The sequence below is a fragment of the Tamandua tetradactyla genome, chromosome 12 (genome assembly GCF_023851605.1).
Source record: "Tamandua tetradactyla isolate mTamTet1 chromosome 12, mTamTet1.pri, whole genome shotgun sequence".
Classification (NCBI taxonomy): Eukaryota; Metazoa; Chordata; class Mammalia; order Pilosa; family Myrmecophagidae; genus Tamandua; species Tamandua tetradactyla.
The window spans coordinates 25,464,925-25,481,336 of NC_135338.1; the positions used below are offsets into that span (position 1 = coordinate 25,464,925).

A 16,412-nucleotide genomic window follows, 5' to 3' on the forward strand; every position below is an offset into this window, starting at 1 on the left:
TGAGAGTTACCTGGGTCCTGTGGAGTGTCTGGAGCAGCCTCCTAGCTGACTCCAGGCTCTGGCAATGTGTCCAGCCCAGGAGCACGAGCAGTCGACGGAGAGGCCTGAATTCTCTATCTAGCAGGCAACCAAGACTTGGGAAGTCTTCCTCTTTCAACAGTGCTAGTGCTGTCATCTGTAAGGCAAAGCAGGCTGCTATAGGCAGTTATGTGGACTAGAAAACATGAGTTCCTCCTTGTTGCTCATTGAGGTAAAGCTTTTTAGAATGCAGGGAGATTTCTAGTAATCACAGAAATGGCCAGTTGCATAGAATAAATGTCTCTAGAAACACTAGAATATAAGCTTCTTGAAGGTAAGGAATAACTTCTGTTGTAACCCTAGCTTCTAGCACAGTACATGGCACATAGGATGAGATTAAATATGTGTTGGATTAAACTGAAGCTCTGTTGCAATCTAGAGGAAAAAGTCTTGTTTAATTAAATTCTTTTGTCAGTTAGGCAACATATTATTGCCACTGTCTTCTCTTCCTCATACCTCCAGAGAGCTCACAGTATCCAACATTTGCTTCTGCCAAATGACATATATACAACAATAATTCTAATTATAAACAATACTGGTTCTAAGTCTTCTTTTCCCTGGGTGTATGAGATGCATAGAACCAAGTGATTCAACACTAACTAGGCTGCTTTGAATTGGATAAATGTGTGGGACAAAAATGAAGAATGAAAAAGCCTGAAGAGAATCCCTGGGTATTCTGTGGGGGAGAATAACTAAGCTCAACTTACCAGGATCTGCTCTAGGAAATGTTTGCTGTTTCTCAGGCAGTAGAAATAGACTATTTTCCAAGCCTGGACTGGTTCAGGATTGGCGAACAGGGCTAGCATTGCCCGCTCAGGATCCAGATGATCAGGTAAGACTAAAATTCAACAAGACAGATTAACTGGGAAGCCAAGAGGCCTTCTTTTCAAAATTAGGGCCCATTTTAAAAAACAACTGATGTGAGAGTTTGCTCTTTTAAAAACTGAAACCAGGTTTTCTTCATTTCTATCTTGAAGACTCTTTGCTTCTCTCAGTAGCTTCTATCTCTGTACCTTCTATCTCTTTCTTTCTATTGCCATGACCTTAATTTCTTTCCCGTCGCTACCATCTTAGACTACAAAACCCATGATTTAAAAAAGAATATTTTACCCATTTTTGCTTAGCCTCTTTTATTAGATTTCCTGGACAACATGGAGAATATTGGCCCAGAAGAACTTCATAGAAGTTGTGCATGTTGAAATTACGCAATATTAGATCCCTAAATCCAAGGAGAAGCGGGAAAGGGAACACACCTTTTCCTGATGATGTGGCCCTCGGTGGTTTTTCTGTGGCCTTCTCTGTGTAGGTATGGCCATACAGGGATACAAGGCCCCACCCGGCCTTGTGCAGCAGGCAGTTGAGCAGTCGCTCCTCCTGTAGGGGACTCCCTTCAGTCCTGCAGGCCTCCAGCAGTTCTTCACACAGGAGGCGTAACTCAACCCCCAGTGACTCTGCTGGGCAATGCAGAGTCCGCAGAGCTCCATAGATGGCATCAGCTATCCCAGGTGGCCCAGCTTCAGGGCTCTGTAAAGCCCGCAATGCGTTTCGGATGAGGTCCACCAGCGCCTTCTGCAAAGGCCAGCCACAGAGGCTGGGGCCATTGTCTTCCCTAAGCAGGAGGTCCAGCAGAGCCTGTGCTGGCTGGGGAAACTGCCTCAGAAGATCCCAGAGCACGGAGATAGCTTTAGAGCTTAGCTGAAGCATCCAGCTCTCTTGTCTCCTATTTCCATCAGGCACAGAGCCTACTGTGTCTTGTGCCAGGACCTCATATAGCTCCTAAACAGAGGATGAATAGAGCAGTTGGTGGTGAGCCTGTTTAGAATGTTATCATTTATATGCCTTGATGTTCTCCTTTTTTTCCAGCCTACATATAAAATAGAAGCAGTAGCAAATACTTTTAGAACAGCTCATATGTGCCAGGTACTATTTTAGGCCTTTTACACAGAAATATTAAATTGGTCCTTGTAACAACCTTAAGAGGAAGGTGCTACTATTAACCGTGTTTACAAATGAAGAGCCTGAGGCAAAGAGAAATTAACTCAATTGTCCAAGGCCTGGGTGTTCTAGCTAGTCCCAGCCCACTGCCTCCAAAATATGCAGTGTTGATCTAAATTAGGTTCTGCAAATTCACAGACCAGGCAGGTAACAAATGGGCATAAGACATGCCCAGCTAAAGGTGTTTAAATTAAAATTTCTTTAGAACATGTGTACCTGCTTTTAACTTCTGATCTAAATCAGAGATTAGTCAAGCTTTAAGATATAGCACATTCCTAACTCTTCCCACAAGACTTAAAACACTTCCAACCCACACAATTATCCTTTCACGGGGCTTTCAAGTTCTTAAAATTAGTATCACGTGGTTTAGTATACAACTGTCTCATGCATATATTAGTTTTTCTTCCCCAATTAGGTTGTATGTTTCTTAAAGGCAAGAAATTCTAAAGCTTATATTTTGTTTGCAGGTAGAGGGAGGAAAGGGGTTGGGGAAGCAAGTTATTTCCCACACTTTAGCCCATGACTATTGGTGATAATCAGGAATGCCTCTTCAGTAACTGCTGCAGAACTGCATCAGAGCCATGTCTCCTTGACCCACTCTGAGTGGTACATCCCTACCTTAAATCCTACAGTAAATATGTCTTCAATCAACTGGAAGCAAGGTCGTGAGGAAAATAAGTACTGAGCCTCAGAACAAACAAACATTAGGCACTTAGGTATGAAGTGATAAATGCTATACAAATATTATAAAGACTCAGTTTTAATATGCCACAGAACATTGTTGTGAGAATTAACTGTAACACATTTAGTACACCTATTATGGAAGCGGTATTCGATAAACAGTTCCTTTTTCCTCCACATTCCCCAATATCTACTGGTAAAAAGCCAAATACCCAGTTTAAATTCAAGATCTGTATTCCTTCTACATGAAATGAAAAAAAAGAAATTTTTAATCCCCAATTACACTTAGCACTTCTGGATAATCTATAATTCCAAAATAAGAGAAAGTTACCCTAACTCTAAACTCCTCTATATTTAGCCTCTAGATATAGCCTGACTGGTTTCGCCTCAGAACAAAATGCAGCAGTCTTGGGGACTTGTTTTTTGCTGTAATCTGTGACTGTAATCCTAGGCTGATGGTTTCAGGGCACCTGTTACCTTGAAGATGTCCTCTGGAATGCAACCTTGTAGATCTTCCATCAATAAAAGAAACTCAAGCTTTCTCTGTAAAACAGCTGGGAACAATTTCTAAAAGAATCATAACAAGGAAGCAAAGAGATTAGGTACATGCTTTAGTTAACATATTTTAAATATATATATATATATTTCTAGTTAGACTTTTTTTCTACTATTTTTCTAAAATAAATTACCCTTAACCAATAAATTCCTGGATATATTTTCAGATACTTTTTCTTTTTAAACAAAGCAGTTGAACTTGGGCCCAGTTCTCTCTTTAAAGCCCACATTGATCAGCCTCAAACTCTAAGGTTTGCTTATTTCACATGACTTTTTCTGTCACATGAAGTCCTTCCCCAAGAATCTCCTTTGGGTGTGCAAAACACCCAGTCGTGGTATGGGGGAGGGTATGTCCAACATGATCTTCTTTTGGTTCAAACCCTTGTTTCCAGTATTCCTTATCCTTTGTCTATCAGATGGAGAAGAAAGGAAAAGGGGGGAGGGATCTAATGTTTATTAAATACTTAATATGTGCCAGATACTGTGTGCCATATTTTCAGATACTTCATTACATTTAATCTTCAAATCAAACAAATCTGTGTTTTTTTTTTTGTTTTGTTTTTTTTTTACCAGTGTAATAAAAACTGCAAGTTTATTGAAAGAAACTTCTCAAACAGGGAGCATACAAACTGGGAAAGTAGGAGTGAGAATCTCAAGATGGCAAGTGAGCAGCCTTTATCTTCTGGAAAGATAGTCAAGTCCTTCAAGCAACCATAATTTGATTTTCACGCTTGTGAGGGTTTGGAATTGTATGGACCCCAGAAGAAAATGTTCTTAAAGTTAACTCATTCCTGTGGGTATGAACCTATTGTAAGTAGGATCATTTTTTTTTTAAATTTTTAAATTAATTTTTAAACTTTTAAAAAAAATATGACAAGAAACAAACACAAACATTCTTAACATATCATTCCATTCTACATATATAATCAGTAATTCACAGTATTATCACATAGTTGCATATTCATCATCATGATCATTTCTTAGAACATTTGCATCAATTCAGAAAAAGAAATAAAACAAAAACAGAAAAAAAAAGATTATACATACCATACCCCTTACCCCTCCCTTTCATTGATCACTAGCATTTCAAACTAAATTTATTTTAACATTTGTTCCCCCTGTTACTTTTTTTTTATTAATTAAAAAAAATTAACTAACACAACATTTAGAAATCATTCCATTCTACATATGCAATCAGTAATTCTTAATATCATCACATAGGTGTATGGTCATCATTTCTCAGTACATATGCATCGATTTAGAGAAAGAAATAGCAAGACAACAGAAAAAGAAATGAAGTGATAACACAGAGAGAAAACAAAAATAAAAATAAAAAGTACAAAAATATATAAGAGAAAAAAAAAAAAAACTATAGCTCAGATGCAGCTTCATTCAGCGTTCCAACATAATTACATTACAATTAGGCAGTATTGTGCTGACCATTTTTTTTTTTTTTTTAGAAATCATACCATTCTACATATGCAATCAGTAATTCTTAACATCATCACATAGATGCATGATCATCGTTTCTTAGTACATTTGCATCGGTTTAGAAGAACTAGCAATATAACCGAAAAAGATATAGAATGTTAATATAGAGAAAAAAAATAAAAGTAATAATAATAAGAACAAAACAAAACAAAACAAAAACCTATAGCTCGGATGCAGCTTCATTCAGTATTTTAACATGATTACTTTACAATTAGGTATTATTGTGCTGTCCATTTTTGAGTTTTTGTATCTAGTCCTACTGCACAGTCTGTATCCCATCAGCTCCAATTACCCATTATCTTACCCTATTTCTAACTCCTGCTGAACTCTGTTACCAATGACATATTCCAAGTTTATTCTCGAGTGTCGATTCACATCATTGGGACCATACAGTATTTGTCTTTTAGTTTTTGGCTAGACTCACTCAGCATAATGTTCTCTAGGTCCATCCATGTTATTACATGCTTCATAAGTTTATCCTGCCTTAAAGCTGCATAATATTCCATCGTATGTATATACCACAGTTTGTTTAGCCACTCGTCTGTTGATGGACATTTTGGCTGTTTCCATCTCTTTGCAATTGTAAATAACGCTGCTATAAACATTGGTGTGCAAATGTCTGTTTGAGTTTTTGCCCTTAATTCCTTTGAGTAGATTCCCAGCAATGGTATTGCTGGGTCGTATGGCAATTCTATATTCAGCTTTTTGAGGAACCGCCAAACTGCCATCCACAGTGGTTGCACCATTTGACATTCCCACCAACAGTGGATAAGTGTGCCTCTTTCACCGCATCCTCTCCAGCACTTGTCATTTTCTGTTTTGTTGATAATGGCCATTCTGGTGGGTGTGAGATGATATCTCATTGTGGTTTTGATTTGCATTTCTCTAATGGCCGGGGACATTGAGCATCTCTTCATGTGCCTTTTGGCCATTTGTATTTCCTCCTCTGAGAGGTGTCTATTTAAGTCTTTTTCCCATTTTGTAATTGGGTTGGCTATCTTTTTGTTGTTGAGTTGAACAATCTCATTATAAATTCTGGATACTAGACCTTTATCTGATATGTCATTTCCAAATATTGATTCCCATTGTGTAGGCTGTCTTTCTACTTTCTTGACGAAGTTCTTTGATGCACAAAAGTGTTTAATTTTGAGGAGCTCCCATTTATTTATTTCCTTCTTCAGTGCTCTTGCTTTAGGTGTAAGGTCCATAAAACCGCCTCCAATTGTAAGATTCATAAGATATCTCCCTACATTTTCCTCTAACTGTTTTATGGTCTTAGACCTAATGTTTAGATCTTTGATCCATTTTGAGTTAACTTTTGTGTACGGTGTGAGATATGGGTCTTCTTTCATTCTTTTGCATATGGATATCCAGTTCTCTAGGCACCATTTATTGAAGAGACTGTTCTGTCCCAGGTGACTTGGCTTGACTGCCTTATCAAAGATCAAATGTCCATAGATGAGAGGGTCTATATCTGAGCACTCTATTCGATTCCATTGGTCGATATATCTATCTTTATGCCAATACCATGCTGTTTTGACCACTGTGGCTTCATAATATGCCTTAAAGTCAGGCAGCGCGAGACCTCCAGCTTCGTTTTTTTTCCTCAAGATGTTTTTAGCAATTCGGGGCACCCTGCCCTTCCAGATAAATTTGCTTATTGGTTTTTCTATTTCTGAAAAATAAGTTGTTGGGATTTTGATTGGTATTGCATTGAATCTGTAAATCAATTTAGGTAGGATTGACATCTTAACTATATTTAGTCTTCCAATCCATGAACACGGTATGCCCTTCCATCTATTTAGGTCTTCTGTGATTTCTTTTAGCAGTTTTTTGTAGTTTTCTTTATATAGGTTTTTTGTCTCTTTAGTTAAATTTATTCCTAGGTATTTTATTCTTTTAGTTGCAATTGTAAATGGGATTCGTTTCTTGATTTCCCCCTCCGCTTGTTCATTGCTACTGTATAGAAATGCTACAGATTTTTGAATGTTGATCTTGTAACCTGCTACTTTGCTGTACTCATTTATTAGCTCTAGTAGTTGTGTTGTGGATTTTTCTGGGTTTTCGACGTATAGTATCATAATGTCTGCAAACAGTGATAGTTTTACTTCTTCCTTTCCAATTTTGATGCCTTGTATTTCTTTTTCTTGTCTAATTGCTCTGGCTAGAACCTCCAACAAAATGTTGAATAATAGTGGTGATAGTGGACATCCTTGTCTTGTTCCTGATCTTAGGGGGAAAGTTTTCAATTTTTCCCCATTAAGGTTGATATTAGCTGTGGGTTTTTCATATATTCCCTCTATCATTTTAAGGAAGTTCCCTTGTATTCCTATCCTTTGAAGTGTTTTCAACAGGAAAGGATGTTGAATCTTGTCAAATGCCTTCTCTGCATCAATTGAGATGATCATGTGATTTTTCTGCTTTGATTTGTTGATATGGTGTATTACATTAATTGATTTTCTTATGTTGAACCATCCTTGCATACCTGGGATGAATCCTACTTGGTCATGATGAATAATTCTTTTAATGTGTTGTTGGATACGATTTGCTAGAATTTTATTGAGGATTTTTGCATCTATATTCATTAGAGAGATCGGCCTGTAGTTTCCTTTTCTTGTAATATCTTTGCCTGGTTTTGGTATGAGGGTGATGTTGGCTTCATAGAACGAATTAGGTAGTTTTCCCTCTGCTTCAATTTTTTTGAAGAGTTTGAGGAGAGTTGGTACTAATTCTTTCTGGAATGTTTGATAGAATTCACATGTGAAGCCGTCTGGTCCTGGACTTTTCTTTTTAGGAAGCTTTTGAATGACTGATTCAATTTCTTTACTTGTGATTGGTTTGTTGAGGTCATCTATGTCTTCTTGAGTCAAAGTTGGTTGTTCATGTCTTTCCAGGAACCCGTCCATTTCCTCTAAATTGTTGTATTTATTAGTGTAAAGTTGTTCATAGTATCCTGTTATTACCTCCTTTATTTCTGTGAGGTCAGTAGTTATGTCTCCTCTTCATTTCTGATCTTATTTATTTGCATCCTCTCTCTTCTTCTTTTTGTCAATCTTGCTAAGGGCCCATCAGTCTTATTGATTTTCTCATAGTACCAACTTCTGGCCTTATTGATTTTCTCTATTGTTTTCATGTTTTCAATTTCATTTATTTCTGCTCTAATCTTTGTTATTTCTTTCCTTTTGCTTGCTTTCGGGTTAGCTTGCTGTTCTTTCTCCAGTTCTTCCGAATGGATAGTTAATTCCTGAATTTTTGCCTTTTCTTCTTTTCTGATATAGGCATTTAGAGCAATAAATTTCCCTCTTAGCACTGCCTTTGCTGCGTCCCATAAGTTTTGATATGTTGTGTTTTCATTTTCATTCGCCTCGAGGTATTTACTAATTTCTCTAGGAATTTCTTCTTTGACCCACTCGTTGTTTAGGAGTGTGTCGTTGAGCCTCCACGTATTTGTGAATTTTCTGGCACTCTGCCTATTATTGATTTCCAACATCATTCCTTTATGGTCCGAGAAAGTGTTGTGTATGATTTCAATCTTTTTAAATTTGTTAATACTTGCTTTGTGACCCAGCATATGGTCTATCTATGAGAATGATCCATGAGCACTTGAGAAAAAGGTGTATCCTGCTGTTGTGGGATGTAATGTCCTATAAATGTCTATTAAGTCTAGCTCATTTATAGTAATATCCAGATTCTCTATTTTTTGTTGATCCTCTGTCTAGATGTTCTGTCCATTGATGAGAGTGGTGAGTTGAAATCTCCAACTATTATGGTATATGAGTCTATTTCCCTTTTCAGTGTTTGCAGTGTATTCCTCACGTATTTTGGGGCATTCTGGTTCGGTGCGTAAATATTTATGATTGTTATGTCTTCCTGTTTAATTGTTCCTTTTATTAGTATATAGTGTCCTTCTTTGTCTCTTTTAACTGTTTTACATTTGAAGTCTAATTTGTTGGATATTAGTATAGCCACTCCTGCTCTTTTCTGGTTGTTATTTGCATGAAATATCTTTTCCCAACCGTTCACTTTCAACCTATGCTTATCTTTGGGTCTAAGATGTGTTTCCTGTAGACAGCATATAGAAGGATCCTGTTTTTTAATCCATTCTGCCAATCTATGTCTTTTGATTGGGGAATTCAGTCCATTGACATTTAGTGTTATTACTGTTTGGATAATATTTTCCTCTAACATTTTGCCTTTTGTATTATATATATCATATCTGATTTTCCTTCTTTCTACACTCTTCTCCATACCTCTCTCTTCTGTCTTTTTGTATCTGACTCTAGTGCTGCCTTTAGTATTTCTTGCAGAGCTGGTCTCTTGGTCACAAATTCTCTCAGTGACTTTTTGTCTGAGAATGTTTTAATTTCTCCCTCATTTTTGAAGGATAATTTTGCTGGATATAGGAGTCTTGGTTGGCAGTTTTTCTCTTTTAGTAATTTAAATATATCATCCCACTGTCTTCTAGCTTCCATGGTTTCTGTTGAGAAATCTACACATAGTCTTATTGGGTTTCCCTTGTATGTGATGGATTGTTTTTCTCTTGCTGCTTTCAAGATCCTCTCTTTCTCTTTGACCTCTGACATTCTAACTAGTAAGTGTCTTGGAGAACGCCTATTTGGGTCTAATCTCTTTGGGGTGCGCTGCACTTCTTGGATCTGTACTTTTAGGCCTTTCATAAGAGTTGGGAAATTTTCAGTGATAATTTCTTCCATTAGTTTTTCTCCTCCTTTTCCCTTCTCTTCTCCTTCTGGGACACCCACAACACGTATATTTGTGTGCTTCATATTGTCCTTGAGTTCCCTGATACCGTGTTCAAATTTTTCCATTCTTTTCCGGATAATTTCTGTTTGTTTTTGGAATTCAGATGTTCCATCCTCCAAATCACTAATTTTATCTTCTGTCTCTTTAAATCTATCATTGTAGGTATCCATTATTTTTTCCATCTTTGGTACTTTATCCTTCACTTCCATAAGTTCTGTGATTTGTTTTTTCAGTTTTTCTATTTCTTCTTTATGTTCAGCCCATGTCCTCTTCATGTCCTCCCTCAATTTATCGATTTCATTTTTGAGGAGGTTTTCCATTTCTGTTCGTATATTCAGCATTAGTTGTCTCAGCTCTTGTATCTCATTTGAGCTATTGGTTTGTTCCTTTGACTGGGCCATATTCTCAATCTTTTGAGCGTGGACAGTTATCTTCTGCTGTTGGCGTCTGGGCATTTATTCAGATTTCTCTGGGTGTCGGACCCAGCAAGGTTGTAAGATTTTTCTGTGAAATCTCTGGGATCTGTTTTTCTTATCTTGCCCAGTAGGTGGCGCACGTGGCACACGTTTGTCTCAAGTGTTTGGAATGGGTCTCCCCCAGTCACCGATCTCCGCGGCCTGGGGATTTCAGATCCACTTCTCTCCGTTGGTTCAGGGGCCGCGCGTAGTGGGGGCGTCAGCTGCCGCAGCTTGAGGGAACCCCTGGTCGCGGGCCGCAGCGGGCCTGAGGGATTCCCCACCGGACCAGGAAGACTCCCGCAGGGGGGGGGCCACTGCTGCTTGGATAGCCCTCCGATCCGAGACTCGTATCCGTGGACTCGAAGCCGAGACTCGAAGCCGCCCGCAAAAGAGGGGCGCCGGCCGCCTCGACTTGGGAAACTTGCCTCTCCGAGACTCTCAGCCGGCCCGGGAAGGAGGGAGGGAGTAGCTCGGACCGCCGCAGCTGCCGCTGATCGGGAAATCGCGCGCCGCTTGGGGGTCTCACCGCAGCTGAGTCTCGCAGTCAGACTAGCCAGCCCAGACTTTGGATAGCCCTCTGATCCGAGATTCGTAGCCACGGACTCAAAGCCGAGACTCAAAGCCGCCCGCAAAAGAGGGGCGCCGCCTGCCTCAGCTTGGGAAACTTGCTTCTCCGATACTCTCAGCCGGCCCAGGAAGGAGGGAGGGAGTAGCTCAGACCGCCGCAGCTGCGGCTGCTCGGGAAATCGCACGCCGCTCGGGGGTCTCACCGCAGCTGAGTCTCGCAGTCAGACTAGCCAGCCCAGACTTTGGATAGCCCTCTGATCCGAGACTCGTAGCCGCAGACTCGAAGCCGAGACTCGAAGCCGCCCGCAAAAGTGTGGCACCGGCCGCCTTGGCTGGGAAGTTTGCCTCTCCGAGACTCTCAGCCGGCCCGGGAAGGAGGGAGGGATTAGCTTGGACCGCCGCAGCTGCGGCTGCTCGGGAAATTGCGCGCCGCTCGGGGATCTCACCGCAGCCGAGTTTCGCAGTCAGACTAGCCAGTCCAGAGTGGGTTACGCTGTGTGTCCATTCCCTGCTGTAGCCCCGGGAGCTGTTCTGTACTGTTTCTGTTCACCTATTAGTTGATTTGGATTCGGAGGAACTAATACGCATGTACCTTACTAAGCCGCCATCTTGGGTCTCCCCCCATTACTTTTTATTTCATATGTTCTACTCGTCTGTTGTCAAGGTAGATAAAAGGAGCATCAGACACAAGGTTTTTACAATCACACAGTCACATCGTGAAAGCTATATCATTATGCAATCATCTTCAAGAAACATGGCTCCTGGAACATAGCTTTACATTTTCAGGCAGGTCTCTCCAGCCTCTCCATTACATCTTGAATAGCAAGGTGATATCTACTTAATGCGTAAGAATAACCTCCAGGATAACCTCTCGACTCTATTCGGAATCTCTCAGTTATTGACACTATGTCTCATTTCACTCTTCTCCCTTTTGGTTGAGAAGGTTTTCTCAATCCCTTGATGCTGAGTCTCAGCACATTCTAGGATTTCTGTCCCACATTGCCAGGAAGGTCCACACCCCTGGGAGTCATGTCCCACGTAGACCGGGAGAGGGTGGTGAGTTTGTTTGTTGTGTTGGCTGGAGAGAGAGGCCCCATTGGAGCAACAAAAGAGGCTCTCTTGGGGGTGACTCTTGGACCTAATTTTAAGCAGGCTTGACCTATCCTTTGTGGGGTTAAGTTTCATATGAACAAACCCCAAGACTGGGGGCAAATATGTGTTTTGTATTTTTAAAAATAATTTTTACTAAGGGTGAAATGGTTAGGAAATATTTTCCAATTATTCTAATATAAAAAGGAAAAGGTGATTCCAATGTTAGTGAGAAATGCCATTAGAGAAGAGTAATGTATAAATGGAAAGAAAGCAATTAACTCTTGCTGTGTTTGCTTGATTCAAAATAATGTACTTTAACCTGTTTTTTTCTCTATAGAAATATTTTATTTAAAATAACAAATATTTTATTTGCATTTTTCTAATAGCATGGAGGAAGATACATAGATCATAATAAGATTTTCCATTTTTCTTCTTCTCTCCCATACATTTCCTTTATTCATTGCAATGACTTCCACATTTTTCTCTCTCTCTTTTTTAAGCTTTTTAAATTGCATAATATAACATATATACAAAGCAATGAAAGAAAAAAGCAATAAATTTCAAAGCACTCTTCAACAAGTAGTTACAGGACAGATCCCAAGTTTATCATGGGCTACCATACCATCCTCTCAGATTTTTCCTTCTAGCTTCTCTACAATATAGAAGGCTAAAAGGAATATATAGTTTTTTATCATCAAAATTTACTTCTCTTTTTTGTAAAAATATCATATATACAAAAAAGAAATAAATATCAAAGCACAGTACAATAATTAGTTGCAGAACAGATTTCAGAGTTTGGTATGAGTTACAATTCCACAATTTTGGTTTTTACTTCTAGCTGTTTTAAGATATTGGAGACTAAAAGAAATATCAATTTAATGATTCAGCAATCATATTTGTTTGTTAAACCCTACCTTCTCTGTATAACTCCACTAACACCTTTAATTTTTCTATCCCACTCTTTAGGGGTATGTGGGCTATGTCCATTTTAAATTTTTCATGTTGGAAGAGGCTGCCAACAATATGGGAGGAGATGGAACTATCTGATGTTTTGGAGAGGCTGGGCCCTCTAGGTTTCAGGACTTAACTGTTCCAGGGACCCATCTAGAGGTTGTAGGTTTCTGGAAAGTTACCCTAGTGCATGGAACCTTTGTAGAATCTTATATATTGCTCTAGGTGTTCTTTAGGATTGGCTGGAATGGCTTTAGTTGGGATCTGGCAAGTTAAGATATTTTACCTGGTTCTTAACACTAAAATTATAGCCTCCTTTCCTCAAATACAAATAAAAATAAGATTAGCGTCAGGACTAATTTTTACAAACACTGTTTAAATTAGAGACATCTGTATGTCATACCTCCAGTTAAAGCACTTCCAAATTGGGTTTTATTGAAAGGTCTCTTAAATCAAGGCAAGAAACATCTGCAGTATTGTGTGTGTGTGTGTGTGTGTGTGTGTGTGTGTTGGGCAGGGAGTGGGGAGAGTCCTTTTTAGAACACAACATTACACCTCATTTATTTGCCATTCAGGACATTAGAGGCTGAAAAGAAAAAATCTAATATGTTCTTGCCCCAAGATCCTATTTCTTCCCACTATGCCCCTTCCTAATATGTGTACTTATGCAATCTGAACAGTTTGTTTAAGGCTTGTGAATGGAAGTTAGTGAAGAAAATTCATACTGGGAATTTTATTCACGCTAGTAATAAAATTTCTATTGAGGGCTAAAAAGGGATGGATAAGATGTCCAGATAGCAGGCCCTTAATAAAAGGGCAAAGTCCGGTTGAGACTCTAGGACTTTCATCTAGAATCCCGAACAGACTGATTAGTTAGTTACACTTATTTTACTAGTGAAATTAGTTGAATCATGCCTTAGTTTCCTGGCTGCTATGAGGAACACCACACAATGAGTTGGCTTTACAATGAGAAATTATTGGCTCACAGTATGGAAGGCTAGAAGTCCAAAATCACGTCATCACCCAAGCCATGCTTTCTTTCCAAAGTCTGGAGTGTTTCGTGTTGATGTGCCACAATCCCTGGGGTTCATGTTTTGTATTTTTGCTTCTCATTACTTGGGGTGCTTTCTCCTCATGTCTGCTCTTATGGTTTCTGTGGATTTCTGTCTTTCTACTCCTCACTCCTCCCTGTAGGCCTTCTCTTCATAAAGGTTTTCAGTAATGGTGATTAAAACCCATTCTGATTCAATTGGCCATACTTTAACTAGCGATGACATCTTCACAAGAACCTACATACAAATAAATTCATACCCATGGAAACATGGACTAAGATTAAGAGTTTGTCTTTAAAAGGATACATAATCTACATCAGTCTGTGCTCTAGACTGCCAAAAGACACATTCTTCCCATAATGCAAAATACATTCACCACATCCCAATATCTCAAAACCCTTAAGCAATTTCACTAACAACTCCTAGTCCAAGGTATCCTCAAAATCACTTATGGTTATGGACTATCTTGGGGCAAAATTCTTCTTCTTTGTGGGTCTGTAAAACTAGAACACAAGTTATCTGTTTCCAAAATACACTGGTAGAACGTCTTCCATAAAACAGACATTCCCATTTCAGGAGGGAGCAACTGGAAGGAAAACAGGTGCTACAGTTCCCAAACAAGTCTGATATCCAGCAGTGCAAACTTCCTTAGATTCCAAGGATTGAGAGTCATGTTTGGATCCAAGCTTTGTCCTCTGGGCTTGCTGGAGTGGCAGCCCCACCCTCTCCAAGCCCTAGGGCAGGGACCTTGATCCTCCTGAATACCAGAGTCTAGCCCCACCCTCTTAAAAGAGCTCAGCGGTATTAACAAAACTCTCTCCTAACAGCAAACATCTGGGCAGAAGGCACACCCCTTATAAGTAGTGGGGAGGAAATCCCTCCCTACCCAAAGGTGGAAACCCCGTTCTCTTAGCCTGAGGAGATCTCTTCAGTTCAGACCTCTGCATTCCTCGTTCTGCCCTTGATGCCACTTTCTTTCATTTGGTCCTGCCTCTGTCTCCTTCAGTCCAGGCTGGCAGTATATTTGCTCATACAAAATCCTCATAAATCTTGCCAGTTTTGCATGTAGTTCAAGGGGGTCTAAATCATCAGACAAAAGGATTTTTACAGATCCTTTCTAGACAAATATATGTCCAATCCTGACTTTCTTTGAGGTGGTTTACTGGGTCCATGAGTAATATGCCTAATCTCTTTAGCAAAGGGTGATTCAGCTAAACTCTCATGCAGGGCCAAGTTCTCTGGTGGCTTGCCTCCTAGGAGCTCAGAGAGTGCCCTGATAGAGCTGCTTCTGGCCCTAGTCTCAGAACATGCTATCTGGATAGCCTGAGAACTTTGCATTTATCAACTCCTGGTTCTTTGTGTAAGAATAGAATTAAGTTTAGCTTTCACACAAAATGGCATGGAATGGGAGAAACGAAACTTACTAAACAAAGGGCTGCAAACCCCACTCAGATCAGTCTAATGGGCAGGAGAAGGAGAGGGCCTCTCATGTAAACCTAGAATTGGTGCCAGATCCTTATATGGGTGAAAAACAAGTTAAATAAGTGACAAGCAGGGTCAGGAATGTAAAGTATAATAAAAAATGGGAACTTTTGGTGGGAGATTTGAACTAGGTAGACTATTCAGATAGGCTGTAACTTTTGGAGTATCCAATCAGCAGAGAAACAGGGAAGGGACCTCCGTGCTAGGCTTAGGAAATAAATGCTGCTGTTTTCTGTCATTTGGTGTGCCAGCCACCACATCTTGGTTGTGCACTGGTTCTTGTAAGATCATGAATAAATTCTTTTTTTTTCCCACAATGGGTGAACATTTATTCTCTTTCAGGAACGGCTTTCTTTCTAACATTTGGGGCTTAAGAGTTCAGTCCCCAGCTCATCCTTTTCCTCTTGCATTTTACTATATGGAGCAAGGAAAAACAAGGTTGTACCTTCCATACTTAATTAGGAAATCTTTTCAGCTAAATATCCAAGTTCACTGCTTATAAGTTCTGCCTTCCATCTGAAATTAGAACACAATTTTTGTCACATTCTCTGCCAATTTATAACGAGGGTGTCCTTACCTCCCGTTTCCAATAAGACATTCATCATTTCCTTTAAGGCCTCACCTGAAGCAACAGTGATATCCATATTTCTACCAACATTCTGCTCATGATAAAATGTGTATTCTCTAAGACAATAGAAACTTTTTCTATAGCTCTTATTTCTAAGCCCTCACCAGAAACACCTTTAATAGCCTTATCTCTACTTATAATCTCTTCAAAGCAATCTAGGCTTATCCTACCAATGCTTCAAAAGTCTGAGGTATAATAAAAATCTGCCTCGGATAAACAAGCATTTCTTAAAGGGCTTTTGGTGGCAGTTTTTCTTTTTTAAAAAAAAGCACTTCCATATATGTTTCTTTCACTATGAATTTGCTTACTTTTATATTTGGTAATTTTTCACTGAACTCATTTGGATCATTAAATTATGAATTAATGAAGTCTAAATTGATAAGATTTCTATAAGATTTTTTCTTAAAATAAGATTTCCATAAAATCTGAAAAATCAAATTTCAGATTGGCCCATTTGCCATTATTTGAGTGGTGAACAGGTCCAAAAGTTATATCACTTTCACTGAGTTCTGCAAAGTTGTCTTTAGGCACACGATTCACCACAGTGATTAAAAAAATGACATTAACATAGATGCAAAAATTCTCAACAAGCAAATCAAATTCCAATAATTTATAAAGGAA

At 39.2% G+C, this 16,412-nt stretch overlaps 1 protein-coding gene across 1 annotated transcript in view; it reads right to left on the bottom strand.

Moving 5' to 3' along the window:
* Nucleotides 1-16,412, bottom strand: part of ZFYVE26 (zinc finger FYVE-type containing 26) — a 95,986-nt gene that overhangs the window by 71,522 nt on the left and 8,052 nt on the right. Inside the window, exons 4-7 of the mRNA XM_077122810.1 lie at nucleotides 3,232-3,321; nucleotides 1,332-1,854; nucleotides 786-916; nucleotides 11-175 (exon numbers count right to left, since the gene is read on the bottom strand). Coding sequence (XP_076978925.1) covers nucleotides 11-175; nucleotides 786-916; nucleotides 1,332-1,854; nucleotides 3,232-3,321 — 909 coding nt within the window. The remainder of the gene's footprint in view (nucleotides 1-10; nucleotides 176-785; nucleotides 917-1,331; nucleotides 1,855-3,231; nucleotides 3,322-16,412) is intronic.